A 19,476-nucleotide genomic window follows, 5' to 3' on the forward strand; every position below is an offset into this window, starting at 1 on the left:
GAGGCTAGATTAAAGGGTGCACAGCCCGGGACCCACAGGCCCTCATGATTCTTCCACCCGTTTCGCTCCTTTCGTTTAGGAACTTCCTTTGTTGGCTGCACTGAGTGGGCTTTGGATCTTTTGGACCTTCTGATTCTAAGCACCTTACTTCCCTCTGATGTGGACATTCTTCTAAATATTGTTCAAGATCCGGCATGATTATCTGAGTAGGAATTGTCCTCAGAGTCTATCAAGCAGACTAGAGTGTGAACTGAACCTCTACTACAATAGGCTGGAAGTAGTCCTGCATCTGAGTGCTGCTGCAGAAAAACAAGGCCACAAACCTCACTGGGCCTGATAGTAGCAGGACAACTAGATGGCTTACAGGACGCCATCCCCATACCTAAGGACATCTACTACCTTCTAATGCTCTTTTAGCTGAATTAGGACAACATTTTCTAATTAATTAGGAATTAACTAAAAATGGTTTTTTTTAAAGATTTATTTATTATGTATACAGTGTTCTGTCTGTCTGTATGCTTGCTGGCCAGAAGAGGGCACCAGATCTCACTACAGATGGCTGTGAGCCACCATGTGGTTGCTGGGAATTGAACTCAGGACCTCTGGAAGAGTAGTCAGTGCTCTTAACCTCTGAGCCATCTCTCCAGCCCAATGTTTCTCTTTCAAATGCTTCATTGTGCTATAGCTTAAGAATCACCAACTGATATATCCCTAAGGACTGCACTGGCCCTGCTCCCCTGACTCCTCAGAGTTATCATTACCAACACTGTCAGAGGTAAGCCCACGGGAAAGCACATCTACTTTGCCTTTTTAAAAAACGGCCTCATTATCACTCAAATAGAGAAAAATGAGTCAAGTTTTGTGTGTATATGTAGACCAGAGGTCAACTTCAGTTGTCATCCCTTAGGTGCTGTCCTGTTTGGGGAATGGGGTCTCTCATTACTTTCCAGGTAGGCCATGCTGGGCTGGGGGCCTCAGGGATCTACGTCTGCGTCCCTGGCTGCAGACACAAGTGCCCACACCACATACTGCTGTTCATCTGAGTGCTGGGGATTGACGCTTGCTTGGCACTTTAACCTTTATCTCCCTGGCCCTCATCCTTTCTTTAGCATCCCCCCAGGATGTCATACCTTCAACTTCTCTTATGTTTTCTGCTATCCTGCCCACAGGCCACTCCCCTTGGTAGACTGATTTTGTGGCATTCTCTTCAATCCCTCTGTAACCCAGCACCTACCTACCTACACATTCTGGCAGACACTTGCTGCTGAAAAACACCCACTCCTATGCCCCCTTCGCCTACTGTGGTCCCCTTGGCAGAGGCCTTAGGTACACAGCTCCCCTAGCCTGAAGACTGTTTTGATCCTTTGTTTTTCTTGAAGAAATTTCCTGTCCAAATAATCAAAGGATAAATTAAGTACTAACTATTGTTTACAAACAAAGTAAATGTTTCTTTTTTTTTTTTTGAGACAGGGTTTCTCTGTGGTTTTTGGAGCCTGTCCTGGAACTAGCTCTTGTAGACCAGGCTGGTCTCAAACTCACAGAGATCCTCCTGCCTCTGCCTCCCGAGTGCTGGGATTAAAGGCGTGCGCCACCACCGCCCGGCTAAAACAAATGTTTCTATCAAATAATTTTATGGTATAGCTAAATTTCACTGAAATACTAGAAGCCCAGTTTACAATGTCAATAATCCTTAGCACTTTGTATGCCCAAAGAGGCAGTACAGTTGGCTCCCTTGCTCTGTGAAGATGGAGACTTCTTAGGAACAGTTTGTCTTGAGGAATGGATGGCTGCCGTGTCGCAAGCAACAGAAAGGAGAAAAGACAAAATATGAGGCAAACGATTCAAAACCTTTTCTTTTCATATTTTTATTTTAAATTACAATGGGTGCTGCATACACTGATGATTCTGTGTCTGACTATAGTGCTGACAGGTTAGAGGGTGACAGAAAACAAAGCAACCTGTGCATGGCCTTCTCCTGAAAGGAGAGCTGAACGACTATTTACCAACGTTGAGTCATTTTTAAACAGCTCATGCATGAACAAGATACAATTCTTTCTAGACAAGAGACAAGACTGAATCCAATAAAGTGTCACAGCTCCATCTGGAGGTAAGGGAATAAACAAAACTACGGAGTATTTATGATCATATCACAGACAGGATCCTAAGCACAACTATTTGAAGAGGCTGCCAAAACACTGGAACAAACACTTTGTATTCTTGTCCTTCTGTGTTGGCAGCTCTGGAGTCACTGAACCACAAATGCTACGCTAAAGGACAGACTCTAGGGCAAGAAGACAATAGCAGGCAGTGAAGTACAGTGTCGTAAAACATGTGGTGGAAAGGCCAATACAGTACACATACACAGTTTTGTTATTTAGTTCGAAAAAAACAAAGGGCAAAAGGCAAGACACAGAATCAGTCCCACTCCTGGCACCCGGAACTGAGCCAACCACACCAGATGCTGACATTGTTGTGGAAGAGGCAAGCCCTGTTCCCACTTGGCACGCGGAGATATAAACCTGGGTGCTCTTCACTAGCCACTGAGTCTTCCACTCCAAAATACTATCTGGAAGTAGCTGTGAGGTTCTGTTACCTCCACCTCCTCCAAAAGTCTCTTCAAAACAAAACGGCAATTTGGCATAGTGCAGTTCCTAGGTGTCCTTTCTATTTCAGTTTACTAAGCATGGGGACTATGCTTCAACACATAATCCCACTTGCCTATGGAAGTGTGTATGTAACTCAGTAGTACATTTGCATCACATTCCCCCAACATGCTTATTCCTCAGGACGAAACCACAATCCCTACAGCTGACATTCAGTGTTACATCCCACTGTGTTTGAAATGTTAAAAAAAGACAAAAACAAAAACCATGAAGTCATCTTCTCATAATGCCCTTATTAAGATGACAAAGATCACGAAAGAATCCACAAGTATTACAGCACTGTGTGAGACTCATTTGTCACGATCCAGGGAAGAACAAGACTGCAGTTCTGTGCAAAGTTGTGCAAGTGGTTGCAGTTCCATGGGAAATGGCATTCCACAAAAGACTCCACTAGAAACATAGTCGAGACCTTTTCCATTAACACTGAAATTCAATGCATTCTCAAAATTCAAGTTTCAAGATTTGGAGAGATGCTAACATTCTGTCACATAATTAATTAGAAAGTAGTTGAACAGAATTTTAGGAAGACTATGTAAAGAAAGGGAACATGAGTTTTGTTAATTCTTGCTGAAGGCAACTTGAATTCATGTCTTAGGAAATTAACTAAATCTTAGCAGCTAAAGTATTATTTAAATGTGTGGAATAAAGAAGAGCACACCCATTCTCGACATTTTGGTGAGTAAACTAACAGCTTTATTAATGAAGGCAAACATCAGATAATTGTATGAATATTATATAAAAGAAAAATTCATACCAATAGCATTGTATTTCAAAAGTACTGTACTTCTGTTTCTTTTAAAGAGACTTGTCATCTGTTGTAAAAAAAACAAATAAAATGGGTACTCTTCTCCTAAAAAGTTCTAGAAAACAAAACAATCACATTCAAGCAGATGAAATGAACACACCTTTCTATAATGCAGACTCTTGCTAAGAAGCAAATGAAGTCAAGAATCAGAGAGACGCATGACAACTTCACAAAAGCCAGAGAAGGGATGTGCAGCAAGATTACTCAAAGATCATTCAAAAGTGGTCTCTCATACAAGTATAAAATAACTACAAAGAGAGGGAACTATGGAACCACACCCATCTGAAATCCTTCATGATGCTTCTGGAATAGTTCTGATTCTCTTACAAAAAGGACAAAGTTAAGGTTTGGGAAACAGGAGGGAATGAAGATGTTTCATTTAAGTGTACAAGTAAGGCACAATATCAAGCCACACCCAAATATCTCATGAAGGACATGGAAAGGACAAGAACCCATATATGGTACAGCACAGCAAGCAACCACACTGACGGAAAAACTCACACACGACCTCAACAGGAGCAGCCGGGCAGCGTGCTCTCATGTGGGCACAGACTAAAGAATCCAGTGTATCTGAAACCAGGAAGCAGAAGGTTCATTGTTACTTTTTTACTGTAGTAGTACTAGAGTCAGTTTATGCTTGCTTTTGGAACAATGGGTTTATCCGAGGAGAATTCACAATGCCTTCACTTAGGGGAAGGTTCTGGACTTCATGAGCTATCTGTTTACCATGTATGAACGCAGAAAACCTTTAGACAGTTCTCACTCTAATGAGTTCCACCCAAAAATACATACCACCATTTTAAAAAAACAGAACATGTACAACTGTTGGGGTTTTTACGTACTCGTGAGAACTGTCTGTGATACACTAGGTGTAGGTATTTTAACAACAATAAAGGAAGCAGATCATTACTGGCATTAAAAGTACAACCATTTCTAGACGGTTTTAAATGCCACAGAGTCCCCTGGTTAAAATGTAAAGCTGCACAGCTTGCCTATGTCATCTTAAACAGCAAGAGGATTTAACTTGCACTCTACATTTTACTGCCAGGTTTTTATTTAGATCAAGTATCGCTGCAGCGTTCTGACCAGCCCAGGTTTAGCAGCAAATGGCAGGAATCATATAAAATGCAATTTTATAACAAAGTGCTTTTCTAAGATATACATACATATATAAATAGGTACAAAATAAAAGTGTCAACATTAAAAAGCTCAACTATTTAAAGGCTTTCAACTATTTAACTTAAGTAGTACATATAAAACACTGAAATGCACGGGTATGGAATCTACTAAACAGATTCAAAGTCTTTTGAAATGCAAGACCAAAAAACCAATTCTGGTTTGCAGACAAGAAAAGGGTATCAAAAACCAGAATTCCTAACAGGGCAGCTATAAATAGAGAATTTTATAAACTTCACCAAATGAATCGCTACCATGAAGCGATGTTCACTTGACTACAAAACTGCCATATTCTGGAACACTAACAATTTATCAGATATACACTGCCAAGCCTCCGTATACTTCCGTTTGTGAACCTATGCTTTCTTTCTCCCAGCTAAAAGTGAACACCTGCCTTCTACTAAGCATGAGATGTGAGCTCACTGGCTGTTGGGTGAGCACACGAACAAGTACATTTCCACCAAACACATAGGAGCCTTGTCACAGTATAGCTAACATGTCAAGACAGTTCTTCGTTTATGTTTCAGGATGTCAAAGAGGCAAGTAAGACACATTTCTGGATTGTTACTGTGTTCTAGAATTGAACCTTCATGTGCTGTAGCTTACAAAAGGGGAGGAGGAAGAGAAAGGAAAAGAAACTACTGCAAGGCCCAAGGACAACTAGTTTAGTTCTATCAATGGGTAATGGAGAAACGGCAACTGTCTGAAATTTCAGGTTTTTCTTCTAGATATGCTTGCTTTTACTTTTTAAGCTACCAGTTTTCATAGTTCCAAACACAAGATTTGAGATAAAACCATCGAGAAAGACAGATGGCAGGACCTGTGGAGGTTATAACACTGCCGTGACAGAGGAGTTTCTCATCAGAGGGAAAGCCTGAGCACAGTTAAACCGACTAATACAGCCGCTTACACGAGCAAAGAAGAGCACCTAAAAACTAAACGTGTTCATGTTCTCAATTCTAGAAACTACAGAAAATAAGTCACAAGTAAGTCTGAAGAAAATACCTGTACAAAAATATAAAAATTTATAAATTTTAAGCTTGTGTTGATCTTTGAAAATAGTACATGCATAATAATACATCAATTGGAAAAGTGGCAACTAAAGTATTAGATATTTTTAGCTTTTTTCTTTTATATATATATATAATACAATAAAAATAATCTTTATTTTGGTTGTTTGGTGGAAGTATACTACAATAAGCTAAATAAACTTTAATTTTCAAAGTCAAAAACTATTTTATCAATAGCTTACTAATACGAAATATATTAAAATTTCCTACAATAAGTGCAGAAATAAAAGACACCTAAATGGCCACCAACTTATCTACTATGGAAGCAAACTAGAGGAACAGCAAAATAATATTTGTATGTATGGATGCTCCTTCTGTAGATAATTGGACCCAAACAGAAATAAAATTCACAGTTGAGTAAGATCCCTAACCCTGATCTTTTAATTTTTTTCTCTTTTTTTCATACATTCATACAGTATCATGTAAGCTGTGCAAAACTTTACTTAGACTGGCAGTCTGCCATACCAGTTGCATTTGTCTTTGGTAGAAAAAATAAAACAATCGCAATAATGTGCAAGTATTTTCTTCCGGTCAAGTACCGAAATAGGAGTTTTCTAGAGCCATCTTTGTTGTTTGTTTTTGTTTCTTTTTTTTATACAATACACAGACTCTGTGGCATATATCTACATTTCAACATAGTCCTATATACATTCAAAAAATTTGAAAAAGAGTTGGAACAAAAAGACATTTAAACCCCATAATTTTCTCATCTATATATCTTGTTTTTCCTCATTAGGGTTTTCATCATACAAAATATTACCAGTTTTAGAGTTTCCCCAAAATACAAGGCACAAAGAATATGCTTTTTCTTTCTTGCACAGACAATTATATATATATATATATATATTTGTATATTTATATATATCATATTGAGTTCTAAAAATAAAACATCTAAACATGGTACACACATGAGTGCTAGGTGCACCACATACAAGTGAGATTAATGGCTGTGAAAAATTAGAACAAAAAAGCAGTCATTCTAAAAACAATCTAAATGGATTTGGAAAAAATGCTTCCTCGGTATTTCTGTGTGGCTCAGAGCATAAACCCGCCTTAATACTTAGCATTATATTAATATATTCACTCCTCCAAAATGCTTTGCTTGAACAGATGTTTACAATCTGTACTTCACATTTACTTAATGTGAGCTTCCTTTCTAATGCCAGCAGCAGGGTCACTGGTTTATGCTCTGAATATGCAATAATCAAGTACTTTGGATCATGCTTCACTTATGCTACAAGTTCTTAAAACAATGTAACCTAATTATAAATGTTTACATAATGCTAATTGACATGCAAAACAGAATGAAAATTTACAGTGGATAACGTGACAAAAACAGACATTTCTGACCGGTGGTCCAATGAGGCTGATTACACTTTTGATGCTGGTATCCTTAGTCCTACAAGGCCTCCAGTGGGGTTGCCTTCAGCAGTCTTCCCTAACACTTGGTTAACAAATTCTGAGGTTTGCCCAGCGACTGGGAGACCTGAAGAGAATAAAAGGTACACTTTAAAATACAAATATGGAGAGGACATAAAGGGCAGGGAAGAAATCTGAAACACTGATACTGGGCTCCACTTCTTGCTGATGCAGCCCAGAAATGGTGGCACATGCTGGTAATCCCAGAACTCGAGTGGTTAAGACAGGAAGATCATGAGTTTGAGGCTAGCCTGGGCTACATAGTGAGCCCTTCTCTGACAGTGAAATGGAGGAGTGGTAACCCACACAAGAAAAAGAAAACGGAGTAGAAATAGAACACACTGACTTAATCACTGATTAATATGCATACAACAAGTTGTAAAGATAGCAAGGCCACCTCAACTATTCAGTCAAGCTCAGGATGACCACTAATAGGACAAATTCACACCGTGCTCTTGACTAACGGAATGAGAAAGATGTAAATTCTTGCCAAAAATTTAACTCTTGGGCTCAGTCAGTGAATCACTTACTGCTCAACCATGAGGACCTGAGTTAGATTGCAACCATGTAAAAAGTTGAGTGGGCTTGGTGGCATGTGTTTGTATATCCCAAACTGCAGAGTGGAGACAGGGAGATTCTTGTATCTTGTTAGCCACCCAGCTTAGTCTAATTCGTGAAACCAGACCCCAGTGAGAAAAAAAAAACAAGGTGGATGACTCCTAAGGAAAGATATCTGAGGCTGACCTTTGGCTTTCACACAGGCCCCCACAATATATGCATGTGTACTTGCATATGTATACACCTAAACACACACACATATTTCACTTCACTTTACAAGAAGAAACAGGGGCTGGAGAGATGGCTCAGCGGTTAAGAACATTGACTGTTCTTCCGGAGGTCCTGAGTTCAATTCCCAGCAACCACATGGTGGCTCACAACCATCTGTAATGAGATCTGGTGCCCTCTTCTGGGGTGCAGGTATGCACACAGGCAGAACACTGTATACATAATAAATAAATAAATCTTAAAAAAAAAAAAGAAGAAGAAACAGATAAATCCAAATGTTGGGACACTTAAGAGAAACAATTACTTAGAATTTTCATTTAAAAAAAAAGATCTGAGAATTTATAGAGACAAAAGGAGATTAATTAAATCCAATAATATACTCCCAAACAGAACATACACACACACACACACACACACACACACACACGATGTAAAGGGTATAACTAAGCAGGCAGAGGCATGTAAGCTTGAGGACCATACTGGAGATCACAGCAGTGCTCATACATCTAGATATAATGCTGGTACTGTGGCTAATAAGACATACTTGCTGGATGTAGTGGCACACACGTTTAATCTCAGCACCTATCAATCAGAGGCCAGCCTGGTCTACATAACAAGTTCCAGGACAGTCAGGGATTCTAGACCTATCTCAAAAACAAAGCAAAACAAAACTCCTTGTGTGTGTGTGTTTTTTTGTTTTTAAAGAGATGCATGCTGAAACAGAAATAAAGAATCATGATACTTACAAATTAGCTCCAAATATTCCCCCAAATACACATGTATACAGGAGAAGAAATAAAACAAATAGAGTAAAATCGCAGCTATTGGCGAAATGAGGTCAGTAAAATACAAGCAAACACTGTACTATTTTTTGCTATTCTTCTACTGTAGGATTCAAATCCTAAATGCAAATGAAGATCTAGTAGTACTAACTCCTATTCAGAAACCCAACATTTAAAAGCAAAAACAACACAGGAGGTGAAACTCAGAACACATTATGAGAGCGTTTCTCAGTTTTATTCAGAATATACACAGACCCACAGGCAAAGAGAAAGACAACATAAAAAGGGGATGGTGACCTGAATAGATGCCTACAAAATATCAAATTGTAATAATATATTTCACAGTTAAGAAAATCTCAACAAGTAATAATACTAGCAATAAACCAGAAGATCTGGTAAAACCAAAGTATTTCCTATCTCTGGGGGAATTTTATTTAACTCTATTTTGAGACAGGGTCTTGTGTAGCACAGGCTGCCCTGAACTCTCAATGTAGCTAAGGATGACCTTGAACTTTCTGATCATCTTGCCTCCACCTTTCTCTCTATGATGCAGCTTCCAGGAAGTAAATACCATGATGGGGTAATTCTGTGATGGTAACAGTTGCTTAGAGGTAACCAATGTTCCTGCAAGCAACCCCTAACTTGTCCTCTTTAAGCCAGATAACTTACTGATGTGTGGGGAATCATTACTTTGCTCTGTTGTTGGTGTCCTTCTAGCATAAACAGATGTTAGTTCACATCTCTCCAGGGAAAATGCACACAATATATAACCAAGTGATTTAAGAAATAATGAACAGCACAACACACACACTCCTACATATGTGCATATGAACAAAAAGGGAGCACCTACCATGGGGAGATTACTACCTTTGCTCAAATTTAGTAAATTTAAGGTTCTGGAGGAAGAGAATTTTTTAGGACTATATAAATGATCAAACTGACTCAGAAGGGGCTGCAATGTACAGCTTTCCATAAAAGATGTACAAGATTTCTAGAAGAAAGTGTCATTAGCAGAACAGCTTCTCCAAGTGTTCTAAGCAAAGAATTAATTAATACAAAGAATAATTACAAGTAACAAACAGTAACAATTGATACAAGGAAGTAATAACAAAGTAATACAAAGAAACCCCAAATGCATCTAACCTGATAGAGACTCTGGGATGAATTTTCCTTGTGTTTGGCCAGGATGGTCTTGAACACATGAACTCAAGTAATTGTGACTTCCACATTTGTGGTAGCAGAGATTTATTTCCAATTCTCCACATAAAACAACAAGTAGCTAGGCATGAGGCATACCTGAAATTTAGCCCTCCATGACTACATAGCAAGATCCTGTCTCAAAAAACAAACTAAAACTCCACAGAAGTCTAGCCCCTGGAAAGCTGAGCTACTTAGGTTGAGAAGAGGATCACTAGAAGCCAGTGGTGGGGATGCTCTGTCAGCTTTCTTGTCTCTCTTGGAGAAGAGGTCTCCTTATGAAGACTCAGTTGGCTCAAAATTCCTTAGTCTAGTTATTTCTTAAAAACCTTAAGAAATAAGTAAACAAGTAAAAAGGGATCTCCATGAGAGCTGGACTCTTCTGCATTCCTAACGTTCAAGAGGGTGTGAACAAACTACCCAGATCTGTAAGACACACATGGTGTCAGCATCAACAGTTTACATGGAAGACAAACCAAAAGGAACCAACAGACTTGAGAACAAAAATTCTAAAGTAGCTAGCAGGTAATTACATGGAAAGCACAGGAGGTCAATAAGATCCATAGGTGAAGCCATCGGGATTTTTATTCAATCAAGCAGTAAGCATTGAATAAAAGAAAGATGCAAGGAAAATTTTAAAAAAACTCTGCCAGGTCGCAGATAGTAGCAGGAAGCACTGGTACTACAAGGGCTGGAAATGAAACTGACAAGAGATGGAGGAAGTATGTGAAAGAACAAGGTGGACCAAACAAAACAGCACAAGAAACTGTAGAAAGCAAGCTGTCATGAACTAAGAAGGGAGGCCTCCATGCAGTCAGAAAAGCTCATCTGAACCAAGTCAAATGGACACTGAAAAGTTGTTGCCTGTATACAATAAAATTTATCCAGTTATAAAGAAAACTGAAATCATGATAACCTTAGAAAAATGAATGTTAAACAAGGTAATTCAGAAAGCCAAAGTCTCATGATCTAATGTCAATCCTAGTTTTTATGTCTATATGGATGTACGGGAGTGGAGGTGAGCGGAGGTTCGGGCTATGAAATGGAAAGAAGGAAAAGAGGGGTTCAGGATGTGAGGGAGGACAACAGGACACAAATAAGATGAAAATGGAAAAGTAGCCATGAGCAGAAAATAAAAGGGGAATGGGAAAGAAGAGGGGAGAAGAATCAAGAAGAACAAATTTGTTAGAAAATGCCCCTTAGCACTGCTTTCAAAGGAGGAGAACAAGAGGGAATGGGATGCTCAAGAAGGGGGAAGGACAGAGAGGGAGAGCAAGGAAAAAGATATCCTGACTGAGGGAGCCATCAAAGGGCTAGTGAGAAACATGGCACCAGGGAAATTCCCAAGAACCCACAAGGATGGCCCCAGTTAAGACTCTAAGCAACAATGGAGAGGACGTCTAAACTGGCCTTGCCCTGTAATCAAATTGATGACTACCTTAATTGTCATCATAGCTCCTTCAACCAGCAACTGATGGAAGCAGATACATAGATCTACAGCAAAGCAGTAGGCCAAGGTACCAGAGACCAGTACAAGAGAGGGAGGAGCAATAATATGAGCAAAGGGGTCAAGACCATGATGGTGATGCCCACAGAAACAGCTGACCTGAGCTAGTGAGAGCTCACTGACTCTGGACTGATAGCAGGGGAACCTGCACAGGACCAAACTAGGCCCACTGAATGTGGGGAACAGTTGTGAGGCTTGAGCAGTCTGTGGGGCCACTGTTAGTGGGGCCAGGATTTATCCCTAGTGTTTGAACTAGCATCTTGGAGTACATTCTCTTTGGAGGGACACCTTGCTCAGCCTAATTATACGGGGAGAGGGCCTTGGTCTTGCTTCAAAGTAAAGTGTCACACTTGGCTGACTCCCGATAGGAAGCCTTACCCTTCCCTTAGGAATGGATGGGGGGGTGGAGGAATAAGAGTGAGGTGGGAGGAGGGGAGGGAATGGGAATGGGAATAGCTATGTAAAATGAGAAAAGACTGCATTAAAAAAATTCTTAATAAAAATACCCATACACATAAAAATAAAATAGAAAGCAAATTGAAAAAAAAATGGCCTAACAAAACCTAGTATGTTTTTTGTGCTAATTAATTTTTAAATAAATTTTCAGGAAAAAAAGGCAACAGAATAGTACCAAGAATAAAATGTCATTGTCTCAGGACAGTAGGCACCAAGATTAGTGTGTAAGCGCTGGAGAGATGGCTCAGCAGTTAAGCGTACTGACTGCTCTTCTGTAGGACCCCCGATTTAGGTCCTAAGATCACAAGGAAGTTCACACCATCTGTAACCCCAATTCCAGGGGGGCCCCCTTCTGAAGGCAGCAGGTACTCATGTGGTAAACAGATATACAAACAGGCAAAATACTCATACACATAAACAAATCTTTTAAAAAGATTAGCATATGAAAGAAAACAACGGCAGAGAAAAAGATTGGAATGCCCCCCCATCACTACTCCCCCATGGGCTACATGTGAGGAAAAGAACATGTGAGAGAAAAACCCATGTCATGCAAATGTGGTTGGTACACAGTGGGCACTACAGAAATGACCCATAAAAGGCTACATCTATAAAATCAATAAAAAGAAAAAAAAGAAAGGCTACGTCTATCCTCAAAAGTGACTAAACTTTTTTTCTGTCCACATCCCTGTTCTGGACCTAAGAACCTAGCAAGACTAGAGGGTGCCTAAAATACCATGAAAGAGTTGTTTTAAGAAAAGAGGAAGCAGGGTGGTGGTGACACACACCTTTAATCCTAGCACTTGGGAGACAGAGGCAGGCAGATCTCTGTGAGTTTGAGGCCAACTGATCTACAAAGCGAGTTCTAGGACAGCCAGGGCTATACAGAGAAACCCTGTCTCAAAGAAAGAGAGAAAGAGAGAGAGATAGACAGACAGAGAGACAGACAGAAGAGGAGAGAAAGAAAAAGAAAGAAAGAAAGAAAGAAAGAAAGAAAGAAAGAAAGAAAGAAAGAAAGAAAGAAAGAAAGAAAGAAAGAAAGAAAGAAAGAAAGATCAGATGATATCTCCAAACAATGAAAGGCATACCTAAAGACTGGATCATAAACGTCATAACCCATCCCACTGTTATTTCAAAATAAACTAAACAATAGTGAAGAAAATGCCATAAGACATGAAAGAGGAAGAAGGCTCAGTGTATATAAAGGTACTTGCCACCAAGACTGATAATCTGAGTTCCATCTATGGAACCTATATGATGTAAGTCCTCTGACCTCCATATTCATGACATAAGAAGGGAGGATTGCCTGAGTTTGAGGTCAGTTTGAACTACATTAGAAAGACCATCAAAAAGAGGAAGGGAGATAGTAAGATGGTTCAGTGGGTAAAGGTGTTTGCTGCCAAGCCTGATAACTTGAGTTTTTGCCCTAGGACCCACATGGTAGGAGAGAGCCACTCCTCCAAGTTGTCCTCTGACCTGGTAAACAATGAAAATAAAAGGAAAATTCCTTAAGCTAACAAGCAAACAAAAGCAACAAGAAAAGGTGAGGCTATGGCTCAGGGGTAGTAGTATTGTTGAGTGTATTTGAGACCCTGACTTCCATGACCCCCACACCCCACAACATGACACAAGAGCACTAAGAGAGAGTGAAAATGAAAAAAAAAAAAGGAAATGAGGAGACAAAAGTGGTTCAAGAAGAAGTAACAAAGAGCAGACATGAGCGAGGCAGATCTGACATACAGGTGCTCAGGTGTCCTCAGGAGAAGCAGAAGCCCAGCAACACAGAAACCTCAAAGCACACTGAGAGAAACATGGGAGCAGGAATCTTATGTATCTAAGCAAGGGTAACAAACAACCCGCCAAGAAACACTAATTCAGGGATCAGTTCTTTAACAAAAACACTTTATGCCAGAAGAGAAGGAGAAACACCCTCAGGACATTCAAGGGAAGAAAATATATGCCAAGCACTTTGCAACAGGTCAAACTGTCTGTCTAGTACAAGAGAACACATACGATATTAAGTTTTCCCTCAAACTAACACATGAAAACTGGGATGCTTTTAAAGAATACTGGAAGTTCTTTGAAAGAATACATAAAATCAGCTGGAGTGGTGGTGGCGCACGCCTTTAATCCCAGCACTTGGGAGGCAGAGGCAGGCGAATCTCTGTGAGTTCGAGGCCAACCTGGTCTAAAAGAGCTAGTTCCAGGACAGGCTCCAAAGCTACAGAGAAACCCTGTCTCGAAAAAAACCAAAAAAAAAAAAAAAAAAAAAAAAAAAAGGCTGCTATAAAATCGTCTATCTACTTAGGTCAAGCAAACTGCCTTCTGCTTTCTGTGTGCAATTTCACAGGCAAACAATGACTGTCTAGGAAAGTACTTGTTTTTGGACCTATTTTTCATCTGAGACTGTTTTTGATTATACTCAAGATGAACACTAGCTTTTTACTGTGACAAGTCTGGGGCTTTCTGGGACAGCAATAAGCTGTGCAGCCCTGTGATTCACTCTTAGTGCATCTCCTGGCCCTGCAGTATCTCATATGTTCTAGTCATTCCTCCCACAAGCCACCAACCAGCCTGGCCTCTCTAGTCCTCTCCACTATGTACAACCTGGTCAGGGATGAGAATCCAGAGGCACAAGTTTGTTAGGCTCTCGTAAAAATACTGACAGTGATAAATCCCGGGGCAGGGCGGGAGGTGATGAGGCAGGAATGAAGTGGGGAGAGCACTGAGAACATGAGTTTCCTTAAAATGAAAGAACTCTTTGACTCTGGCACCACACAGTGCAAGCTGTTGTTACCTAATAATGTTCTCCTTACCGAGTGTGTCCTTAATGAGGATTTCAAGTTTCTGCCCCATGCTGGGTCCTCTCTCTTCTCTTGGATTCTGAACTCGGTTTACAATGTCTTGTTTGATGGAGTTGATTACAAACAATAAATTGTCTAGAAGACAGAAGCAAACACTTAGAATGTCACTAACAAGGGGGGTTTGCTTTTAATTATGTAACAAACTATATTCGATAAAAAGGAAGGGCCATGCACATGGCTCAGGGGTTGAATACTCACCTCACTAGCATGCATAAAACCCTGGGTTGGATTCTTAACTATGTAAAAAATAAATAAGAGCCGGGTGGTGGTGGAGCACGCCTTTAATCCCAGCAGTTGGGAGGCAGAGGCAGGCGGATCTCTGTGAGTTAGAGACAAGCTTGGTCTACAAGAGCTAGTTCCAGGACAGGCTCCAAAACCACAGAGAAACCCTGTCTCGAAAAAGCAAAAAAAAAAAAAAAAAAAAAAAGCAGTGGTGGCGCACGCCTTTAATCCCAGCACTCGGGAGGCAGAGGCAGGCGGATCGCTGTGAGTTCGAGACCAGCCTGGTCTACAAGAGCTAGTTCCAGGACAGGCTCCAAAACCACAGAGAAACCCTGTCTCGAAAAACCAAAAAAAAAAAAAAAAAACCTAGAATATGAGGCGTGTCAAAATATGAATTCTGTTGGATATGATGGTGCAGATCTTTAACTCAATACTCAGAAAACAGAAGCAGAAGGACCTCTGTAAGTGTGTGGCTAGCCTAGTCTATAACAGCAAACTCTAGGCTAGCTAAGCCTACAATGTTGAGCTACTCAACAATGGCAAAAAATAAATAATTAAATAAATAATTAAAAAAGAAGGAGAGAAAGAAAAGAAAAAGAGGAGTCTTAAATTCTCATGCAATTCATAAGATCTAAGAAATTCCAGAAATCTGTATTTTAATAGATACTGAGGGATTTCAATATGTAACCAATGTGAACAATACAGGCCTACAAAAATCCACACAACTGAAATGAAGGGAATAGTAAAAATCAATAGGCCACACTGGCTAACCTAGAAATACAACCATAACAAGGAAAACTGGACCATGAATTAGCATATGTCAACAGTAGTGTCATTTGTCTAAGGAATCACAAATCTTGTCACTCTTGAAGACAAGAATGAATTGACAGTGGGCATGTGACTTTCTAAATAGATAAATGCAAATGAGGAGTGCCAACCTGGATGGTGGTGGCACACACCTTTAATCCCAGCACTTAGGAGGCAGAGACAGGTGGATCTCTGTGAGTTTCAGGCCAGCCTGGTTTACACAGTGAGTTCCAGGACAACTGTGGCTGTGTTGTCTCAAACCCTCTCCTCTCACAAAAGAACAACAAAAGAGGAGAGTCAAATAGTATGCTCAAGAAGGAGAATATGCAAACCAAGGAGAAAGAGTGAAACTGAAGACTGGGGCTTACCGTATTCAGTGTTGAGGCCCCATAACTTCACTTTATTAGCTTCATACTGAGCTTTCTTCTTTAGTCTACAAGCTCTGTGAAAGGAAGAGCTACTATCAGTTTATTTTTCACTTTAAGAGCTGTCAGAATATATTTCCATAAATAAAAGATTTTTAAAAAAAGAATGATAGTAACAAAAGGATTTGCTATTATTAAACACCCTTCTTTGAAATTGCCTTCTTTTTCTTCCTGTATGTGCATGCATTAGAGAGTGTGCATGAGTATGTGGGTGTGTGTGCGCATGCATGTTAGAGAGCAAGAGAGTGTATGTGAAGGTGTGCATGTGTGGAGGTCAGAGGACAGGCTTTAGAAGTTGGTTCTCTTCTTCTACTGTGGGATCTGGAGACCACACCTGCTTCATGAAGCTTGTTCTTGTACTTGTTGAAGTCACCTCTCTGGCATCCATAAGATGTTTTTTAAAAATTTATTTTTATTTATATGTATGTCAATATTGAGTAAAAAGCCTTATGTATGTAGGTGCCTGCAGAGGCCAGAAGAAGTCACTGGATCCTTGTGGAGCTGGAGTTACAGGCAGTTTTGAGCACCATGTGGGTGCTGGGAACAGAATTTAGGTGTTCCCTGGAAGAGCAAATATTCTTATCCTCTGAGTCATTCTCCAGTCCCTAATGTTCCTAATAGTAACTCTAAGTCACTTGTTTAATGATATCTATCAAAGAACTGAATTATAAAGCACACATCACCATTTATCCAAATCAACATTTAAAAATTAAGCACACATTCAAAAATTAGAGCTGTTATGTAGATACTTATTAGAGTGACTTTAACAAAATAAGCAAACAACAACAGACAACACTCCAACTGCTGTAAAAGATTTGAAGAAAGTAAAGCCCCATCTGTCACGGTGGATGTAAAACACTTCTCAGTTACTCTGGAAGGCAGCATGGTTGATAGCTTTTTTACAAGGATAAACCATACAATATAGACCTGGGCATTTATCCAAAAGGAATGTAACTCATACCCACACAAACATCTGTAACTCAGTGTTTAGAGTAGCTTTATTCAAACATGCCAAAAACTAGAAGGAACTCAAAGGTCCTTCACAGCAGGTAAGCAGATAAACTGTGTGATATTCCTATAAAGACTGACTATACTGTAATAAAAGAAATTAGTAGCCCACCATTTGAGACGCCATGGATGGGTCTCAAATGTGTCACATTAAGCTAAAGACAAACAGACTCAAACTACTACCGTACATTATCCCTGTGACATTCTGGAAAAGGACAGATCACTATGAGATACTGTTAATTTAAAAAAGAAGAGGAAGAGGAAGAAGAGGACGAAGAGGGAGAAGAAAAATCAACAGAGTCTTGAGAGATGGCTCAGCAGTTCAAAGCACTGGCTGTTCTTCCAGAGCTCCCTGGGTTCAATTCCCAGCACCCATCCAGTATCACACAACCATCTGTGAATCCAACACTCTCTTCGGGCTTCTGTTTCGGGCTTCTGTGGATGCCAGGCCTGCAAGTGGTATATGAACATACATGCAGGCAAAACACCCATACACATAAAATAAAATAGATCAATGGTTGTGAAAGGCCTAGGGTGAGGAATGTGTTTTTATCATTTTCTAAGGTGATAAAAATGTTAATGTATCTCATCTTGATCATGTTGGTGGTTAGTTATTATGTTCCTCAAGCTCATAATATCATACCTAAATGGGTGAATTTTACTTTTAACTATCTTCAATCAACCTCACTTACCAAAAAAGCAAACCTGAGTTTTAAGGCTTTCAAGTTATACCATAATACAATGCACTGACTCTACCTGCCTCATCCCCAATACTTCTACCTAAGAGCGTAAATGCCATCTTCACTTAAAACATCAACAAACCTTGCTATAGTAGCTATTTAGCAAATAATATCTGAAAGTCACCTGTTCTACAAAATCTCAAGGTCTAATCTTACCCCCTAGAGACTACTCACATGGGTGAACATCATTAGAATTTACCTGGAAGCCAGTTTATTTTTTTCCTTCCTTGACCTTGGCCGGGCTGTTAAGGGAAGCTCACTGACTGGAGTCAGGTCACTAATCACCTTATTCAGCTTTCGTAGTTCATTACCAATCTGGAGCAGTTTTTTAGGGTTTGGAGTCAGGTCTTCCACATCAGTTCTCCGTGACTTCTTAACTGCATACTTCCCTACAGGTCATTTGAAGGGAGTTTAAGTTAGATTATTTTAGTGAACAAGACATGCAATTTCTATAGTCACCATCAGTCACTTTCCATTTTAGATGTCCTGGCACATTTCAGGAGATACAGAATGTTTAACGTCCTAACTTAGAAGGGCTAGCCTCTCCCTCTGCCTAGTCCTGCTGCTAGAGAAATGGAAGTACCCTAGGGATACATCTCAGTGAGTGGCAGAATTACTGACTGGATGCATGAAGCCCTGGATTGAACACTGTATCAGTGCTACTCTCCTCTAGGTTTGAGCCCCTGTGTATCAAAGTCCTAACTCTCTGCATAGAAGGACTAAGTATCTGACACAAAAATCCAGGTAAGTTTACCTAAACCAATTCATGATTCTAAGAATAAATAAGCTGTTAGACAGAAAAAAAAAAAGGAGGGGGGTCACCTTGTTTTAAAAGCTCTTCTTCAGCTTCCTCCTTCACTTCCCTCCTTCTCTCCATCACCTAAATGCCCAATCCAGTGAATCCCAGGGCCTCACACATACTAGGTAAGCATGATCACTGAGCCAAACCCCAGTCCCAGTTCATTCCTCTCAAGTATTACCGTATGCCCAACAGCTTTCCTAAGACTCATCACAAGCTACCTAGAATTATTGACTGAACTTCATTTTTTCATTTGTTTTTTTTTAAAGTCTGAATATAAAAATTCACTGAAAGGTAGTATAGATCTGGGACTAGAAAAACAAGGCCTGAGTATCAGAGAGACTGGGGGTCAATTCTTATCTTCCAAAATGCTCAGCCAGTGAAGTCTGTGGCATGAGTGTGTACTCTTTACTGATCTCACTCATACCTTCTCTCTGTCTTTTTGGCAGACTATCTGGAGCTACTGTGAAAACAACAGAAGAAATTCTATTTAATCACAGCTTTCTGGATTCATAATTCCAGTCCTGATCTACTGTACTAGGTAGTTTTGTTTGTCAACTTGACAGAAGCTAGAGACATTAGAGAGGAAGGAGCCTCAGTTGAGATGTCTCCATGAGATCCAGCTGTAAGGTGTTTACTTAGTGATCAATGGAGGAGGGCCTAGCCCACTGTGGGTGGGGTCATCCCTGAGCTGGTGTTCCTGGGTTCTGTAAGAAAGGAGGTTGAGTAAACCATACAGAGCAAGTAGGCAGC

At 40.0% G+C, this 19,476-nt stretch overlaps 1 protein-coding gene across 6 annotated transcripts in view; it reads right to left on the bottom strand.

Annotated features, from left to right (window-relative positions):
* Crebrf (CREB3 regulatory factor) overlaps positions 1-19,476 on the bottom strand; it is an 84,638-nt gene that overhangs the window by 2,882 nt on the left and 62,280 nt on the right. For 5 of the 6 annotated variants that reach the window (XM_057776775.1, XM_057776774.1, XM_057776776.1 and 2 more), the window contains 4 exons: positions 18,124-18,313; positions 16,120-16,193; positions 14,675-14,797; positions 1,870-7,200 (listed from right to left, as the gene is read on the bottom strand). In XM_057776775.1, the coding sequence (XP_057632758.1) occupies positions 7,085-7,200; positions 14,675-14,797; positions 16,120-16,193; positions 18,124-18,313 (503 nt within the window). In that variant the 3' untranslated portion in view covers positions 1,870-7,084. Of the gene's footprint in view, positions 1-1,869; positions 7,201-14,674; positions 14,798-16,119; positions 16,194-18,123; positions 18,314-19,476 lie in introns of those variants that run through there. The other variant, XM_057776777.1, reaches the window with a different exon arrangement.

The sequence above is a fragment of the Chionomys nivalis genome, chromosome 7 (genome assembly GCF_950005125.1).
Source record: "Chionomys nivalis chromosome 7, mChiNiv1.1, whole genome shotgun sequence".
NCBI classification, from domain to species: domain Eukaryota; kingdom Metazoa; phylum Chordata; class Mammalia; order Rodentia; family Cricetidae; genus Chionomys; species Chionomys nivalis.